This window comes from Pleurodeles waltl, chromosome 3_1 (assembly GCF_031143425.1).
Source record: "Pleurodeles waltl isolate 20211129_DDA chromosome 3_1, aPleWal1.hap1.20221129, whole genome shotgun sequence".
Classification (NCBI taxonomy): Eukaryota; Metazoa; Chordata; class Amphibia; order Caudata; family Salamandridae; genus Pleurodeles; species Pleurodeles waltl.
In genome coordinates this window covers 1,826,828,788-1,826,846,283 of record NC_090440.1, presented here as the reverse complement: position 1 = coordinate 1,826,846,283, position 17,496 = coordinate 1,826,828,788, and the positions used below count along the sequence as shown (strand labels likewise).

The 17,496-nt window shown below is 41.1% G+C and overlaps 1 protein-coding gene across 1 annotated transcript in view; it reads right to left on the bottom strand.

The window, feature by feature from the left end:
- Positions 1 to 17,496, bottom strand: part of STAT4 (signal transducer and activator of transcription 4) — a 522,693-nt gene that overhangs the window by 153,504 nt on the left and 351,693 nt on the right. The window contains exon 19 of the mRNA XM_069225876.1: positions 17,158 to 17,252. Coding sequence (XP_069081977.1) covers positions 17,158 to 17,252 — 95 coding nt within the window. The remainder of the gene's footprint in view (positions 1 to 17,157; positions 17,253 to 17,496) is intronic.

Below are 17,496 nucleotides of genomic sequence, written 5' to 3'. Positions count from 1 at the left end.
AACATGGTAGAGCTGATTTAAACATGCATTTATTTGTTTGCACGTGTAACTTGCGCTAATAAAGTCCATCTAATTCAGTATAAGTATGATTAATTTATGTTCATGTAATACTTTTATTCTTAATATTTATCTTAATAGAACACTCCTAACATTAACTCATTTTAGTACTTCATTTAATATGAATGCTATATATCTCATGTTAAAATGTAGTGCTTGATACGAATGGTGCCCACATGGTCTATCATGATTCAAATGTGCACATTTTACAACTCATGTTATTTTTTCTGTTAGGCTTTCAACACAGGTTAATTCATCACAATATGCTAACTTCCATACTAGTAATATATTAATAATATTAGATCTCTTTCAGTCCCTCCTCTGACGGCAATCTATGCCGTCACTAAATAACTTTTCTCTTTTAGAATGAGAGAAAATCGAAACCTTGCAGTTTGATAATGCATAGAGCTAGGTTTGCGATAATTGTCAATTTTCTTTATCATCTGATAATATCTATTTCTCATATTCTCCATTTCCATTTCTTCTTTCCTCTGTTTACTCTTTACTCTTTGCCTTTCCCAGAAATTGTAAGCCTTGTAAAATCAAAGTGCACGAATTATGCACAGTGTCACAATCAATAAAGGTTTCAGGATCATTCTCACAAAACCATTTCCCAAGTTTCCGAACCAAGATCCTACTTTTGAAAATCCTTCACCTATTGTCTCCCAAACATTTGTCTGCTTCAGATTATTGATGTCATTTTTCAGACTCGTAAAATTAGGTAAATATTTCCTTATCTCCCTGCTGTTATTGAGAATATTAAAACCCTGCAGACTCTGCCTTCTAACGCAAGGCAATTGTGCAAAATCATAGACCTTGCCGCAATTATTTATGTGTCCACTAGTAGCATTGCACCTGAAAAATCAGTTAACATCTTATCTACAATTGGTGATAATGTCCTTATCTTTATGTCATACAAGATCACACCTACTGATGGAATAGAAGCTAAAAAAACATCACCTGTAATCTCTGAACTAACTGCTCCCCTTTTAAATTGTACTATAAGTCTTTCAATCCCTGCTGTAATGTCAATGTTGTCCACTTGATAGATTTGAAAAAAACACTACTAAATAGCATGCACCATACCAGCCTTTCAGCAAATTGTAATAAGCATTCTCACCACAGAGGTAATAGACACCAGGTATAGCGGTGTCATGTCCATTTAGCATAAAATCCCATACATTGTTAAACAAAAATACGTCTGCATTCACTCGTTCCTACAAACTTATTGTCAGATTTTGATTGTGGCCTATATGTAAAAAGCTTTACTAAATGTTGCAAATCTAAAGGTAAGCGTCTCTGTGTATCAGGTGTGTTGTGAACTGTTTTCTTCTGGCTAATTATACCCTTACCTATCTTTTCTTTCATTGCCTCTCTTTAATCTCTACTTGAATATTGAACTCCTTTTCTACCTGTGTAAGAAGACATGTTGAGTTATTGTGGCATTCAAATGCTGTTCCAAAAGTCAATGTAGGCTCAAAGAATCCTCCTGCTATATCTATGTTCTTAGCCTTTGCAATGCTGATAAATGGGAGCAAAAGAGAAAACTAAATCATAATTGGAAAAGAAGTACTGAATGTACTCTTAATTTTTACAAATGTGTTATATTAAACTACAACTAATGCCATAAGTTAGTGGTAAGCCTTGATAAGTGATTCCTTCTTCTACTGACAAAGGAATTTGTTTACACACATGACAATCATGCACATTCATTGTGTCCACGTACTCATACAGCAAACAATAATAAACAATGGAAGACAAATCTCCCTTTGTGTCATCTAAATGAAGCAATCCCTCATCCTTATCAAAGTTATCCTGCTAGGATGTTGTCACTCTCTACACCATAGTTGCTGTACTTTGCACCTCTCCTTTCATTGAAACAAACATTCCCACAGTAAATAAAAAGCATGCACTCATACATACTACAAATAAACCAATGCATTCATATTCACATCTACTTTGTTTGCCCTGCCCAATGTACTTGGCTTCTGTAGAATCAAAGGAGAAAAATAAAACATATATAAATATAATAGCAAAAGTGAGCAAAAACAAAAAAGTGGCTTTTCACATTTTTTGCACTATTTGCAGCAGTTCTTGATCTTCAAGAAAATTCTACAAGATTCAACTAAAGTAAAAAAAAAAAAAAAAATCAAATGTTAATTTTCAGTAGAACACAGTCTGATGATTGCTCATGTTTACTTCCAGAGTGTAATGCCTTTGTTGGTCAAATGGCAAGGTCATTTTAAAACTCAGTTCAAATGTGATTTCAAGTTCCAGAATGTTCAACAGAATTCTCACAGTCAAAACAAAAGGCCATGAACTTGTTCTCTCATTAATTTGTGACAAGGTAGATCCATTCAGGTGAAGAGTATCTGCGACTTGGCACTCTTTTCCTTTTTGTTCTTCGTAGAACACCATCTTCATCTTCACTCGGATTTGACTCTTCAACTGTTTCTGTTATTGAGCGGAGTTTATCAGCAACCAGTTCATCTGCAGCTGCAGGCCATTTATCTCCTTTCACAGTTCTCCTTTTGGGTTCAACTGTGTTCACAACGTTTGCTGTACTAGCAGGAATCAGTTGATTTTGGCTCTGCTCTCCTGCACTTTACCTGCATGCAGGCTGCTTGCACCTTCACCACTTTGCTCAATTTCTGTTTTAGCCACTTGTTCAGTCCTCACAGCTTGGTCAAGACAAACCCCTTCTTTGTTTTCAAGAGGACACAGAAATTTGTTTATATGACTTGCGTGCATCCACTTCAGAAGACCAGCACACTTCACAGCTGTTGTCGTCATCAAGATAACTTGAAATTGACCTTTCCACCTTGGCTCTAAGCAGGTCTTCCTGGTATGCTTCTTGATGAAAATCCAGTCACCAGCTTTGAAGCTGTGACAGTGTTCTTGAGCTATTAAACTATTGCTGCTTCAACCTGATGAGACAGAGCAAACCATATCAACCAGACGTTTGCAATAATCCAGCACCAAGTCATCTGTTATGTTCCCAAGTGCATTTGCAGGTGCTACTGGTAGTCTCATTGCACAACTGATAAGAATCTCGTGGGGAAACAGTCCTGTGTTCCTGTCTGGGCTGCTATTCATGCTCATCAGGACAAGTGGTAATGAATCAGGCCATTTCAACACTGTAGAGGCACAAACCTTTGCCAATCGAGCTTTGAGTGTTTCATTCATCTGTTCCACCAGTCGAGATGCCTTCGGTCTGTAACTGCAGTGCAATTGTTGCCCAATGTTTAGTGCTGCACACAACAACTTTATGATCTCATCATTAAAATTAGTTCCTCGATCTGATTTCACAGAAGTAGGGATCCCAGTCCTGGGTATCAGTTTCCTGGGCAGTAGCTTAGCTACAGTAAGACTATCATTCCCGTGTGTTGGATAAGCCTCAATCCAGTAGGGGAACATTCCTACAATAACCAATATGTACTTCAATCCATTGCAGGCAGTCATCTCAATGAAATCAAGTTGCATTCTGTTAAATGGGCCTTCTGATCTGCCTATGTGGCTTAAATTAACCACTGTACGTTTCCCTACATTCATTGTTGGCATGTAACACATCTGTGACAAATCACTTCTGCAATCAATCTAAATCTGGGGTTGTACCATGTCTGCTTGAAAGTGAGAATCACTGCATCTCTGCCAAGATGAACCTGACCATGATAATGCCTTGCAATCGAGTTCAACAAACAATCTGGTAATACAGCTTTCCCTTCATTTGAAATCCAGGCCTCATCTCCCTCTCTTTGAACGCAACCTGATTTTATCCAATTTCTGTGTTCTTCCTCTGATGCCTCTTCCTGAAACCTCTTGATTTCATCCCAGATATCAACCACTGACATCAAACAAAAGTTCGATTTGTCTCACTGGTGTGAGTCTGGGCTTTGCACAACGATACAAAATCATTCAACTTTTGGTGGGCTATACACTTCACGCCCGCAATCTTCTCAGGTAATTGTAAAGCATTCAACAAATTATGAAATCTTTCACCTTTTCGAATGGGTGATCATGATGAGGTCATGAAACCTCTCTGGTACAATAACTGCCCGAAGTCATGCACAACACCAAATCCGTATTGACTATCTGTGAATATTTTCACTTTGCGCTGCTCTGATACGCAGCATGCTTTTGTAAGAGAAACCAATTTGGGTAGAAACGACTCATTGAAGCCATGAGGCTTTGACCACTCCTAGGAGGGTGCAAACTGCATAACCAACTTTCAAAGTCAATGTCTCTTAAACAGGAGCCATCAGCAAGCACAACTTTCATTCTCTTCTAAAGGAGTATCCTGAATATCAGGTCTGGGTTTGGTGCACAGTTCAATGACATCAAGGCAGTCATGTTTCATTTCATTAACATCATTTGAATCATAATTTAAAGGCAATAACATGGCAGGGTTTAAAACTGCACACCTCTTGACACTTACATTGGCTGACCCAAGAATCAATAACTCATAATGGATAAGACGGGCATTTGTCAAATATTGAGTTTTGAACTGTATCAAAAGTACTTCAACCGAATGTGGGACATAAACAATTAAAGGGTGCCCAACACAATGCCTTTGCATTGACCTATGCTCACACCAGCGCTGGGCAAAGCCTTTAAACAGCCGGGCAAAGCAGCAGCAATAGCATCCAATGTGGTGGAAAAATATGCTACTGGCCTGTTTGTTCCTGCATGTGACTGCGTCAAAACAGAAAGAGCACAACCATCACGTTCATGAGAAAACAGTGCAAAACCTTTAGTGTAATCAGGCATTCCCAACGTTGGAGCTCTGCACAAACTCTCTCAACTCAGTGAAAGCTTTTATGCACTCTTCATTGAAGGGGACCCGGTCTGTGACTTTGTGGGTCAACTTCTGCAACGAATTGTAAATTACTGAAAACATTGGAATCCATTGGCAACAATAGCTGACCATGCCCAAAAACATTCTGACATCCCTCTGTGTAACTGGGGGATTCATTTGTATAATTGATGCAACTCTTTCTCTGGACAATTTCCTCTCACCTTTCTCAATTTAGTGACCCATATACTTTACTTCTTTTTGGCAATACTGTAAATTAGCAGGGGAAACCTTATGTCTGTTTTCACCCAAATGATTCAATAATGCTATTTTATCTTGCCTGCAAGCTTCACTTGTATTGGACGCAACCATCAGGTCATCAATGTACTGCACTAAAGCAGACTGAAATGGCATTTTCGAAGACTCTTCTTCAGGATCTGATTAAAAATGGATGGAGATTCTGAGAACCCCTGTGAAGTGTGACACCATGAATACACACGGTTGCCAAATCGGAATGAAAAGAGGAGCTGACTATCCTCATGCAAAGGCACTGAGCAAAATTTCTGTGACAAGTCGATAATTGAAAACCATTCTGCTTCACATGCAACCTGAAATAAAATCACTGCTGGGTTTGGCTCTATGGGTCAACAGGATACCACAATTTCATTCACCTTTCTCAAATCTTGAAGTAAGCGATATTTCCCACTAGGCTTTCGCAATCCCATAGCTGGTTAATTACATTAGCTGCCCATCACTTCTTTTAACTTTAACGCTCCCTGTTCAAGAAAATCTGCAACTATTGGGGTAATACCTTCAATCACCTCTGGAGTCATGTGATATTGTGGTGTTCTGAGGAAAACTGCATTTGACTTTACAATCACTTTGACTGGTTTAAATACCTCAAGTAAGTCCAATATCTTTTCTAGAGAGATCCCAAACTCTCAGCGTTACTGTCTCTTGTAATTAAATGGACAAGTCTTTAACTGTCAGGGCAGGAAACAATGTAATGAGAGGATACATCTCATCAGTTTGACTGGAAGTCTCATCATCGCTATTTGTTTGAATGGCTATTCCTTCATGTGTACACATGAAGGAACATTTCAATTTGCATAGCAATCCTCTTCCTAAGAAACTCACAGAACTTGAATCGCAAAGTACAAATCGGTGCAGACCCTCAAAGTTCCTATTTTAACTGGAACAGGGTCTGTAATGGGTTTTACCAAAGGCTGGTTTGCTACTCCTGCAAAAAGGGGCACATTTGGGACTTCTGCAGATCTGACAGTGGAATGAGTTGCTCCAATGTCAACCAGGAATGAAACATCTTGACCCATGACACTCACATTCACATAAGGACCACGCTGATCTACCTCCAATGAGACAACTAACACACATTCTTCCTCTTCTGAACTCTCACTCATGTATTCTTTACTCATTTCATCATCAATTAAATCTATCAATGGGTATTGTGTGATTAACTGATTTAATTTGCATGTTTTCTTTGATTCACGTTCTGCTGAGGAACCATTACCTTTTGCTGTGCCATCGAAGCTTGTGGTATCTGCATTTGCTGTGGGAGAAATTGTATTTGTTGCTGGGAAAAACGCACATGTACTGCTCCTGTAGGAATATTCATGGTTTGAATTTGGGGGTCTTTGAACTCTTTGATTTTGCAACTGACTGTTGTCAACAATCTGTGCAACACCACCACCTTGCACCAAATTATTTACATTGCTAAATGAACACTCCAGTTTCCAATGTCCGACATTGCTGCATGCATAGCAAGAAAGCATTTTCTTCATGTTCTGAACATCAGGCACATTTGCATCTACTTAAATTACACGACCTCTTCCTCTAATACTGAGGCAGCATATTGCTCTGCTGTGTTCCCTGCATTCCTTCTACGTTCATCACTCCTTGTGAACCCTGCATACCTGCTGCTTGGGCAGACTTGATTTGCATCACCATTGCCTTTTCCTTTAAACTTTTTTGTTTCAACTCAATTTCGTCTCTACAGTATTTTGTGTACTGCAGTACTTCATCACTCAACTTTCCTTGCCAGCAAATCTAATGATTCCGAATCATATTACTCATTTCAGGCTTCAATCCTTGAACAAATGTAAACACGAAATTAATCATGTCTCTCAGTTCAATAATCTCTGTGCCACTGTACTGCTTGAATCTTTGCAATTGTGTCTCATAATAAGCATGAACAGACTCCTTTGTCTCCTGAGATGTCTTGTCAATTCTTTGTCAATCAATATCTTTAGGACAAACTCTAGTTTTCAGAAATTCAATCACATTATAGTAGGTCTTCATCACCTCCTCAGATGGCGTACTGTTACTGCGTCCTTGGCAGCTCACACATGGTCTAATCAATTCTCCTCTTACACTCAACTCAAAAATCTGCTGGAGCCATGATCAAGTGTTCAGATCTTCCACAAACACTTTGCAAGCTTGATACACCTCTCTGTTTGCTGGTACTATTCCACTGGTTTCTCCTTCAACTTTGGGCAATCATTTCTAAATTACAATATTCACTTCTGCTCTACGGGACATGAACAAAGTTCCCTCCAGGGATTTCTCACATTGGCATCATTTTTACAGCTCCCTAAGACAGTTGTCCATCATTTGAAGATGTAGATGGCTTTTTTTTCTGATCTCTTTTTTTGCCCATCTGCCTTCCTATTAATCTAATGCTCCCTAAATTTGAATGCTCTCAATCAACTCCTTAATGTGATTTGTCATTCCAGGTGATCTTATGTTCACAAGTCTCTCAAATCTAATTCTCATCTGTAGCTCTTCTTCAGTTGTTTGGATTTATTTATTTCGATTTCATACTTCTCAGCCAAATTAGCTAATTTCTCATAAACCTGTCCTGTTCAAAGAGTAACATCGTTGCACATGAAGCACAATTCATTTTCATTGTAAGAATCTAATCTGCTCAATTCAAGGATTCCCTCAATCATCTCATTTAATTCCAATTTTAATCTGGCCATGTTCAATGTCTTTTCTCCCTCAGACATATTTCCTGGATAAGATGCTCTGCTCAAATTGTCTAACCATTCAGTCAATTGCTCTGCTGATAACTCTTGTAAACTAATGTTATTACCTTGGGTTAGGGACTGTGGATGAATTCAGAATGGTCTCATAATCTGCTCCTGAGCTACTACAGATGAACCTATAGAACATGGGGGGACATGCCAAATCAGACAGTGGACCTACTCTACTGTATGTCTGATTTGAAGTAAAAATAATTCACAGGGGTCATGGCTGGCACAGTAGTGCTCAGTCTCTCCATTTCCACATTAGTATCAAAAGGTTAATTCATTGCTGATACCGGATTTGGAATCTGGGGACCACTCTCATTATTACCTTGGGCATACAACAGGACTACTGGACCTTTGATTACGGTAACTGTTAATGCTTCTGGCCCTGACAAATTTGTCTGATTGGCAGGAACATTAATCCTTTACCTTGGCCAGTTATTACTGTACCAAAAGCTTAATTTGACTAATTTTGGGGTTGTATTCTGTGGTGTCATTACTGGAGAATACATAGGCATTGTCTATCTCTGGTTCATAACTTGTGCAGGTGTCTGTGCATTAGCTGTGGACTCAAATTGAGTCATTCCTGCATTCTGAATTGGCTGTGGCATAACTGGAACTGGGACATTCTGAACTGTGTTAACATTTGGAGCCGTTGGATAAACTGCTGGCACCTGTGCAACATAAGCAGTAGGTACATTTTGAATTATCTGAACCTGGCTTTGTGCAGTTGGAGCTGTGGCAACACTCTGGACTATATTCTCACTTACTGATATGACTGCATTATGCGGTGGGGTACGATTCTGCAACAACTGAGTTATAAACTCATCATCTGAATCACTCTTGACATCTGCTACTCTTTTATATTCACCCAATTTCTGTTTTGAATCTTCCACAGACTTCATTTTGGCCTTAGGTTTAACACTTCTATCACCTTCCTGTGTAATTGCTGGTAACAACTTCACTTCATGTAATGTGTCTGTTCTACACATTCTCTGCTCTGTATCCCACCTAGCTTCTGCTAGTGTCTTTTCTGCTTTCCTCGCTCTCCTTTCAAACTTCTGAGCCTCTTTTTGTCTCTCAACTAATTCCCAAGTAACAAGTGCTCAAATTGTGCAGGTCTAGGAAGGGGCTTTGATTCATTCAACACCCTCCTCAAATTCTCCAATATTCTCAAATTAAAGGATCTGTAATAGGGGAAAGCTAAAATACCTTCCTTCTTAGTCATTTTGCACCACTGATTTACCCAAAGACATTCTGAAACTCCTTTCTCCTCTATTACCTCGAATGCTGGTGTACCCTCAGGTGGAGTAGGTTCATCCTCTCTAGCTGGAATAAAAACATCTCCTCTCAACATGCTCCTTGAAGCTTTGAAAACTTAATTTTTACACAAATCTACTTCACAAACACCAAATCTATGAAACCAAGAAATAATGTTCAGTCCCACAATCCTTTTCACAAGCTGTTCTTAACCTACAGCAGCACAGTCTTGTCCACCAATCTGTGAGGGGCTTTCAACACCAACCGACCTATCCCAGCGTGGACCAAATGACATCATACTCACTTCACTCAACAGCTGCAGCTCACTTCAGAGCCATCTCACACACCTCTCATGCAAAATGCAAATATTGTGAGCACAAAACCAAAACCTGTCTGCTCACAACGGGTAAGACTTTGACACTTTGAAAAGCTGTGCGGAAGTTTTGACTGTGGCCTTTAGCACAAACAGCTACTCTTCTGGCTATGACTTTCTCACAAAGGCAAATAAGATTTGACCCCCAAACCTCACTCCGATCAGTACGGATTCTCCCTGTACACTCAGAATTCACCTAATACCAACCAACAACACACACACTAAAGGGAAATCTACAGGTATTGTCAACAGCGCTCAATCAACCAACACCTCACTGCAGGCAATAAATTAACCAAGTGTCACCATACACTTGTACAATACTCTGGAGTTTAAGGCTTCGCAGGACCCGTCAACAACAACAACCACATGGGCAATTTTTTAGCACAAAACACAACATTTACTTGGAGTACGCCAACTTCCCACTCTCTTACCTGGAGTATGCAAACTCCCTAATGAATTACCTGGAGAACACAAACTCCGTACTCACTTCATACATCACACTTCACTGCAATTTAGCCAAAGCATTGCAGGTGCAAACCCTATTTACAACACACACCGTACACTTGTAACACAACGCTTGCATTTCATCAACCCCTATACTACACCAAGAACAACTTACAATGTGGGCAGATTCTGACTCTCCTCCTCACAAAACAAAGGCATAACTCTGCTACCAAATCTGTTGGTGTGTTGTTCCGGGATGATTTTCTCCCCGCCTCAGGTTCAGAAACCACTGTCTTGCTGGTGAGACACTATGACTATTCTCACCAATAGAGGTCGACTAGATCTTTGGACTTGACGAAAAGTGAAGTAGTCAGAATCATTCAATCACAAATCAATGACATAAGCCATAAACAATTTAAAACACCGTGAACAATTTAACACTAAATCAAACTGAATAAAGTTTCAAAGCTTTATTGCAATCCCAATATCAATGTCACATATATTGAGCAAAACTAAATTATAAGCATACATGACAACCATAGGCTGATTGAAATGTCTGAAAAGATTTAACCTAATACACATCAATACTGTTAAACACTCCAAAAGAATACTATAGATTAGGAACAGCACAATATGCCCATTAGTATCATATTTCAAAGCAGATGATGGTGACATCAGTAAATCATCAAATTTCAGTCTTTCATAATTAATTTCAGGGTAGGGTCATTCCGATCATTAACAGAAATTCAGATTTGTATGTGTGGGAACAGAGTAACACATGCAGGAGAAAAGCAAAATAAAAGACAGACAAAAAATAATTTGGAAAAATCATCTAACTTGGGCAACTCACTATAACATACGCTAGTGTAATTATCTAAACTAAAAAGGAAACAAGAAACCTCATTTAGTTATACCTCTCCTTTTGGGACAGCAGACAATAATTTTTCATCTGGCAAAATGGTCACTTTTTTCCGGCATCAGTAGACAGAAGCATCATGACAGTGCAGAACACAGGCTGCACAAAAGACAGATCATCAGCTCAGAATTAGTTGGATGAAACCACATAATAAAATAGGGCAATTGAGACTAAGATGAGAACACTCATCGGGGACTTAAAGAAAACAGAGGGTGACAGCACACTTAAGACAAAAGTTACATGGACTCAGGCAGGGTTCTGGACAGCTTTGAGACAGGAGTGGACTGACATGAACTAACTCTCAATTTCCAAAGTTCCTCACTAATTAAAAGTATGCACGATCCATTCATTGGTCCTTCAGGTGGGCTCACTTCAAGCATCCTGTATTCAACAATAACGGGGCATTTCCAAAACTTATGCCAGAACACAGCCCCATTACATGAACACATCAGGCATATAGATGTAACAGCAGGGTATATCTTATGCAGCGTGGCAGAGACTAAATCAGCTCTGTGAAGGATATTAAATTGAAAACAGTTAAAATGAGCATTCTGTGAGATATTATGTGGATAAGATATGATGGTATTCCACTCTCTGCCATTGACACACCTGCACAGATCACTGGTCCATGTACCAGCTGGGCCCTGCATAACTAGGTGATGAGTTTCTCCCTCTCTAATGGTCTAAATGGTTTGTATTTAATCTATGGCGGCCCACTCCATATACGTAATATTCCAGATTGTATTAAACACTGGGGTGAGACTGTTGTATGTAAAAATTACTCCAGGTGTAACCCAAAACTGTTCATACTGTTCATAAGAGTCAAACAAGAGCACCTGACCATTAGCAAACAGATCAGCTACTGTTAATATACCTGCTTTATCCCAGTGAACCATGTTATTACTGTTGAAATAACTCTTGAACTTGGCAAGACTCTTAAGAGGGACAGAAGGGGCATATTGGATTTCCTTCCGTGTCTTGCTTTGAAATGCCTTTAAGCAGTGCAGAGCAACTCTCAACAACCTAGTGAGCAAATCAGCTGGTATAGGGTTATCATACAGCATGTCAAATAATTTGCCCTCCTGTATCACATAAAGTGTATATATAATCTTAGCTATGTTATGTTACGGCCAGTCATCACAACAACCACTGCAGCTGGGGCGTCAAATAAAATAATTCAAAATCTGTAGTGCCCAAACCACTTCTCTGAGCAAAGGCCTTTAACTAAGCCAGTGCAGCATGTCTCCTGCTTTGTCCTCATATCAGTTCTCAGTAAAGGCTATTTAATTGCTGCATTGACTTTGTTGTTGATTTTGTATTTATGTTTTTTTTGTAAAGGATAAAAAGAAATCAAATTCATGATATGTCTGCTATTGCCACATGAGTTATGACTGGATGAGGAAGGGGGATTAGGGAGTCCTGACCTGGTTACTTACCGATAATCTTCATTACTCCCAGTCCAGTTCTTCCTTGTAAAAGTTCTGAACCCCTCCCTCAAATTTTCTAGGTCTGATTGATTATCGATTTGCTTCTATATTTATTTTTACTTTAGCTTGGATATCATAGGCAGTGTTGCACAGGAAATTCCTTCTTTTAGGCGCATATGGGTAATGGCAGCCATAGTGGGCTAATTTTTTAGTTGGGAAAGGTAACCGACATCTGGGGGACTATAGGATTGCTCACGAGGAAGACCTAAACTTGGAGTAAGATTACCAGTAAGTAACCGGGATATTAAGATGGGCCCAGCAGTAATAATCTGTGGTGGGAAACAATGGGGATTAATTCAGGCCATGGTTAACGAGAGCTTGAATGTCAGCCATCTTGCCACCATGCTTCCAGCATGGCTAGTGCTTGTGCCGGCACGTGCAGCACTACTCAACATCACAAAATCAACTCTTTATCTTCGTACCCTGACGGCGCACACATCCCAGCTGGCAGCACAACTGTGTACAAAGGATGGATACTTTGCGTGGCCAAATATACTCTTTTCTCTCCATTAAAATTGGACCCTCCTTTCAAAGTTTCTTATACCAGAATGAATCAAAGGTGGCTAGGAGTTAGACAACATCTGGCGGCATTTACTTCTAAATGGTGATTGGACAATTCTCAAACTATCAATTGTGTTAGACCTGACAGCCTTAGGGTGGTCACCCCTAACTTTTTGCCTGCCTCCCTCCACTTTTTGGATACTGTTTTTGCTGGCTTTTAGACTCTGCGCACTTTACCACTGCTAACCAGTGCTAAAGTGCATATGCTCTCTCCCTTAAAACATGGTAACCTTGAATCATACCTGATTGGACTATTTAATTTACTTATAAGCCCCTAGTAATGTGCACTCTATGTGCCTAGGGCCTGTAGATTAAATGCTACTAGTGGGCCTGCAGCACTGGTTGTGCCAACCACTTAAGTAGCCCCTTTTCCTTGTCTCAGGCCTGCCACTGCAAGGCCTGTGTCTGCAGTTTCACTGTCACCTCGACTTGGCATTTCAAAGTACTGGCCGAGCCTAAACCTCCCCTTTCTCCACATATAAGTCACCGCTAATGTGTGCCCTAGGTAACCCCTAGAGCAGGGTGCTGTGTGGGTGAAAGGCAGGACATGTACCTGTGTAGTTTACATGTCCTGGTAGTGTAAAACTCCTAAATTCGTTTTTGCACTACTGTGAGGCCTGCTCCCTTCATAGGCTAACATTGGGGCTGCCCTCATACAGTATTAAAGTGGTAGCTGCTGATCTGAAAGGAGTAGGAAGGTCATATTTAGTATGGCCAGAATGGTAATATAAAATCCTGCTGACTGGTGAAGTTGGATTTAATATTACTATTCTAGAAATGCCACTTTTAGAAAGTGAGCATTTCTTTGCACTTAAATCTTTCTGTGCCTTACAATCCACGTCTGGCTGGGCTTAGTTGACAGCTCCTTGTGCATTCACTCAGACACACCCCAAACACAGGGTACTCAGCCTCACTTGCATACATCTGAATTTTGAATGGGTCTTCCTGGGCTGGGAGGGTGGAGGGCCTGCTCTCACACAAAGGACTGCCACACCCCCTACTGGGACCCTGGCAGACAGGATTGAACTGAAAGGGGACCTGGTGCACTTCTTAGCCACTCTTTGAAGTCTCCCCCACTTCAAAGGCACATTTGGGTATAAAACAGGGCCTCTGCCCTACCTCATCAGACACTTGCTGGAGAAGAAACCTGAACCAGAAACTACATCCTGCCAAGAAGAACTGCCTGGCTGCTCAAAGGACTCACCTGTCTGCTTTCTACAAAGGACTGCTGCCTTGCTGTTTGCCCGCTGCCTTGCTGAACTCTTGTCTGGCTGTGAAAGAGCTCTCCAAGGGCTTGGATAGAGCTTGCCTCCTGTTCCCTGAAGTCTCAGGACCAAAAAGACTTCTCTTTTTTACTTGGATGCTCCGTGCACCGAAATTTTCGACGCACAGCTTGTTAAGCGGCGAGAAAAACGCTGCACCCTGACGCTGATCGACGCGACGCCCTTGGGACAACCGGAACTTCGACGCACGGCTTCGCAAGGACAACGCCGCCTGACCTCCAGAGGAGAAATCGACGCGACGCCTGCCGTGAGATCGAAATTTTGACACGCAGCCCTGCAGAACGACGCACAGCCGGAAAACAAGCAGGAAAATCCACGCACAGACCCGGGACATCTGGTAATCCCCGCCGGAAAACGACGCACGACTTCCCCGCATGAAAAATAACGACGCAAGTCCGTGTGTGCTGGGGAGAAATCGACGCACACACCCTTTTTCCACGTATCTCTTCTTCTGTGGCCCTCTGAGGAGATTTTCCACTCCAAACCAGGTACTTTGTGCTTGAAAGAGACTTTGGCCCTCATTCCAACCCTGGCGGTCTCTGACAGCCAGGGCGGAGGGCAGCGGAAGCACCAAGTGGCGGTGCTTCCTGGGCTATTCTGACCGCGGCTGTAAAGCCGCGGTCAGAAAAGGGGAACCGGCGGTTTCCCGCCGGTTTTCCCCTGGCCCAGGGAATCCTCCATGGCGGCGCTGCTTGCAGCGCCGCCATGGGGATTCCGACCCCCTTCCCGCCAGCCTGTTTCTGGCGGTTTTCACCGGATGGTGGGAACGGGTGTCGTGGGGCCCCTGGGCCACTGGCATGGGCAGTGCAGGGGCCCCCTAACAGGGCCCCATACAGATTTTCACTGTCTGCTTTGCAGACAGTGAAAATCGCGACGGGTGCCACTGCACCCGTCGCACCCCTGCAACTCCGCCGGCTCCATTCAGAGCCGGCTTCCTCGTTGCAGGGGCTTTCCCGCTGGGCCAGCGGGCGGCCTTTTGGCGGTCGCCCGCCGGCCCAGCGGGAAAGCCAGAATGGCCGCCGCGGTCTCCTGACCGCAGAGCGGCCATTCGGCGGTAACCGCATGGCGGGCGGCGACCGCCGCCTGCCGCGGTCAGAATGACCGCCTTTGTTTGCTTTTTAAAGACTTAAGACACTTTATATCACTTTTCAGTGATATCTCTACAAATTCACATTGCAACTTTATTCGTTTTGACCTACAGTACAATTATCCTGATAAATATTATATATGTTTCTAAACACTGTGTGGTGTATTTTTGTGGTGCTATATGGTGGTATTGTATGATTTATTGCACAAATACTTTACACATTGCCTTCTAAGTTAAGCCTGACTGCTCGTGCCAAGCTACCAGAGGGTGGGCACAGGATAATCTTGGATTGTGTGTGACTTACCCTGACTAGAGTGAGGGCTTTTGCTTGGACAGGGGGTAACCTGACTGCCAACCAAAAACCCCATTTCTAACAAATTGTGTGTGTTGTCCCTTGATGGAAGAGGCCGAGTTGCATCTGGTACTGTTCTGTCCTTATATTGTAGATCAAGATGGAAGTGCATTATTGCCCATTTAAAGAATGTGCATATATGAACATATTTACATCATGGCATATTTTAAAATCAAACACCGAAACACCTCTAGTATTTTCTATTTTACGTTTTATATTTGGCACCAGGAAAACTTGCCTCTAGATGTTAATTTGTTGCTGTATGAAGAATAACTTTGTTTCTGTTGCAGTAACGATTTTTAGTGGTCGTTACATTTTATTCATAGTACTAAATGTGTTTTAATATTTGATACAGTATAAAGAAATGGGAATTACTAGGAAACTTTCTACATTTTAATGAGATTATGTAATTTGTGGTTGGAATTTATGGTTATTAAAGGTTTAGGGATACACTTATACAAAATAAACGTCATCGTAAGAATTGTGCTACAGAGCTAGGTTTGAAGTGCCGACTTTAAATATGCACATTATCCTTTTAGATTGCTTGTTACTATATGTGTTTATTCGTACGTTAATGGTACAAGGGTACTCCCATCAAGTCATAAAAACGAAACACCAAACCATTACATGATAGCGATGTCGGCTTGCTGCCTTTTATTTTGTTTTCATTTCCTTATGCCAGCCAACCTCACATTCCTTTGGAGAGCTGCCAATTTTAGTGCCATCACATGCAGCGTTAGTGTGCATCACGAAGCTGCAATTTTCTTTTTATAACTTCATAAGAACAAGGGCTGGAATGCTTCATAAATTTCACATTTTCATTTGATAACTTTAGAACAACGTAGCGTATCCAATGCAATGCTATTACGTGCCACAAAATTGACATTTGTTTTACCATAGCATCATATTGCATGAGAATGGCCGCTTCAGTCTCAATTTGTAGCGCTACTATGCATCAAAAATAACATTTTCTGTCTGACTTGAGAGGAGCACATTTCTGAGCAGACTACTGCAGTTTGATATCCGGTAGATGGCGCTTCATACACATTTGAATACAGTTATTTTCGTTTCAAGAGTTTATATTAGTATGCATCCGAGGGTAAAAGCCAAACGTTTAACGCATACCTGAGGTACAGAGTCACACAAAAACGAATTCCTAGAAAAATCTGCTACGAATTTTTTAGAGATATTTTTCAGAGGATAATATACGTGGGCTACACTCACAGAGTGTGTCTATTGTTTTGCAACTTCATTAGGGTCACTTTTTAGTATGCATAAAATGTAATTATCTGATCAAGACAAATTTGTTACAGTCTGCAGTTCTGCTATAAAGGCAACCAACAAAACAATCGAAGCTACTGAACACGTCGTGAGTCGCCACGTATTAAGCCGTACATACCAGATAAAATGAAAGGATGATTTAATTATATTGTGCCGGGTAGGGAAATACACAGACAGAAAGGAGACGTAATTAGTACATGGCAATATTATTTCTACTCACCCATCAATCCAGAGAGGAAGAAGGTGCTTCTTAATGAGCTCTAGGATTGCTTCCAGCCACGTCCAAAAAGAAAAGCTCTTTCCAGGCAAATGTTCCTGTTAATAGCATCAAAAATATGCAACTCTCATTACTGTTGTATGACAAGTATGATAATCGATGCCCCCTCACAGGAGTTATGGCAGCGCTGGTCTCTAATGAAGGAGAGATACTAAAGTGAAATCTGATGGACATGTTATCGTGCACCTATCATTTGCCACCATCCCAAAGACATTGATGCATTGATTTTTATAATTGCGTTTGTGAGGATCTCGTCCAGACATGCTGTGGGGGGAGTGTAAG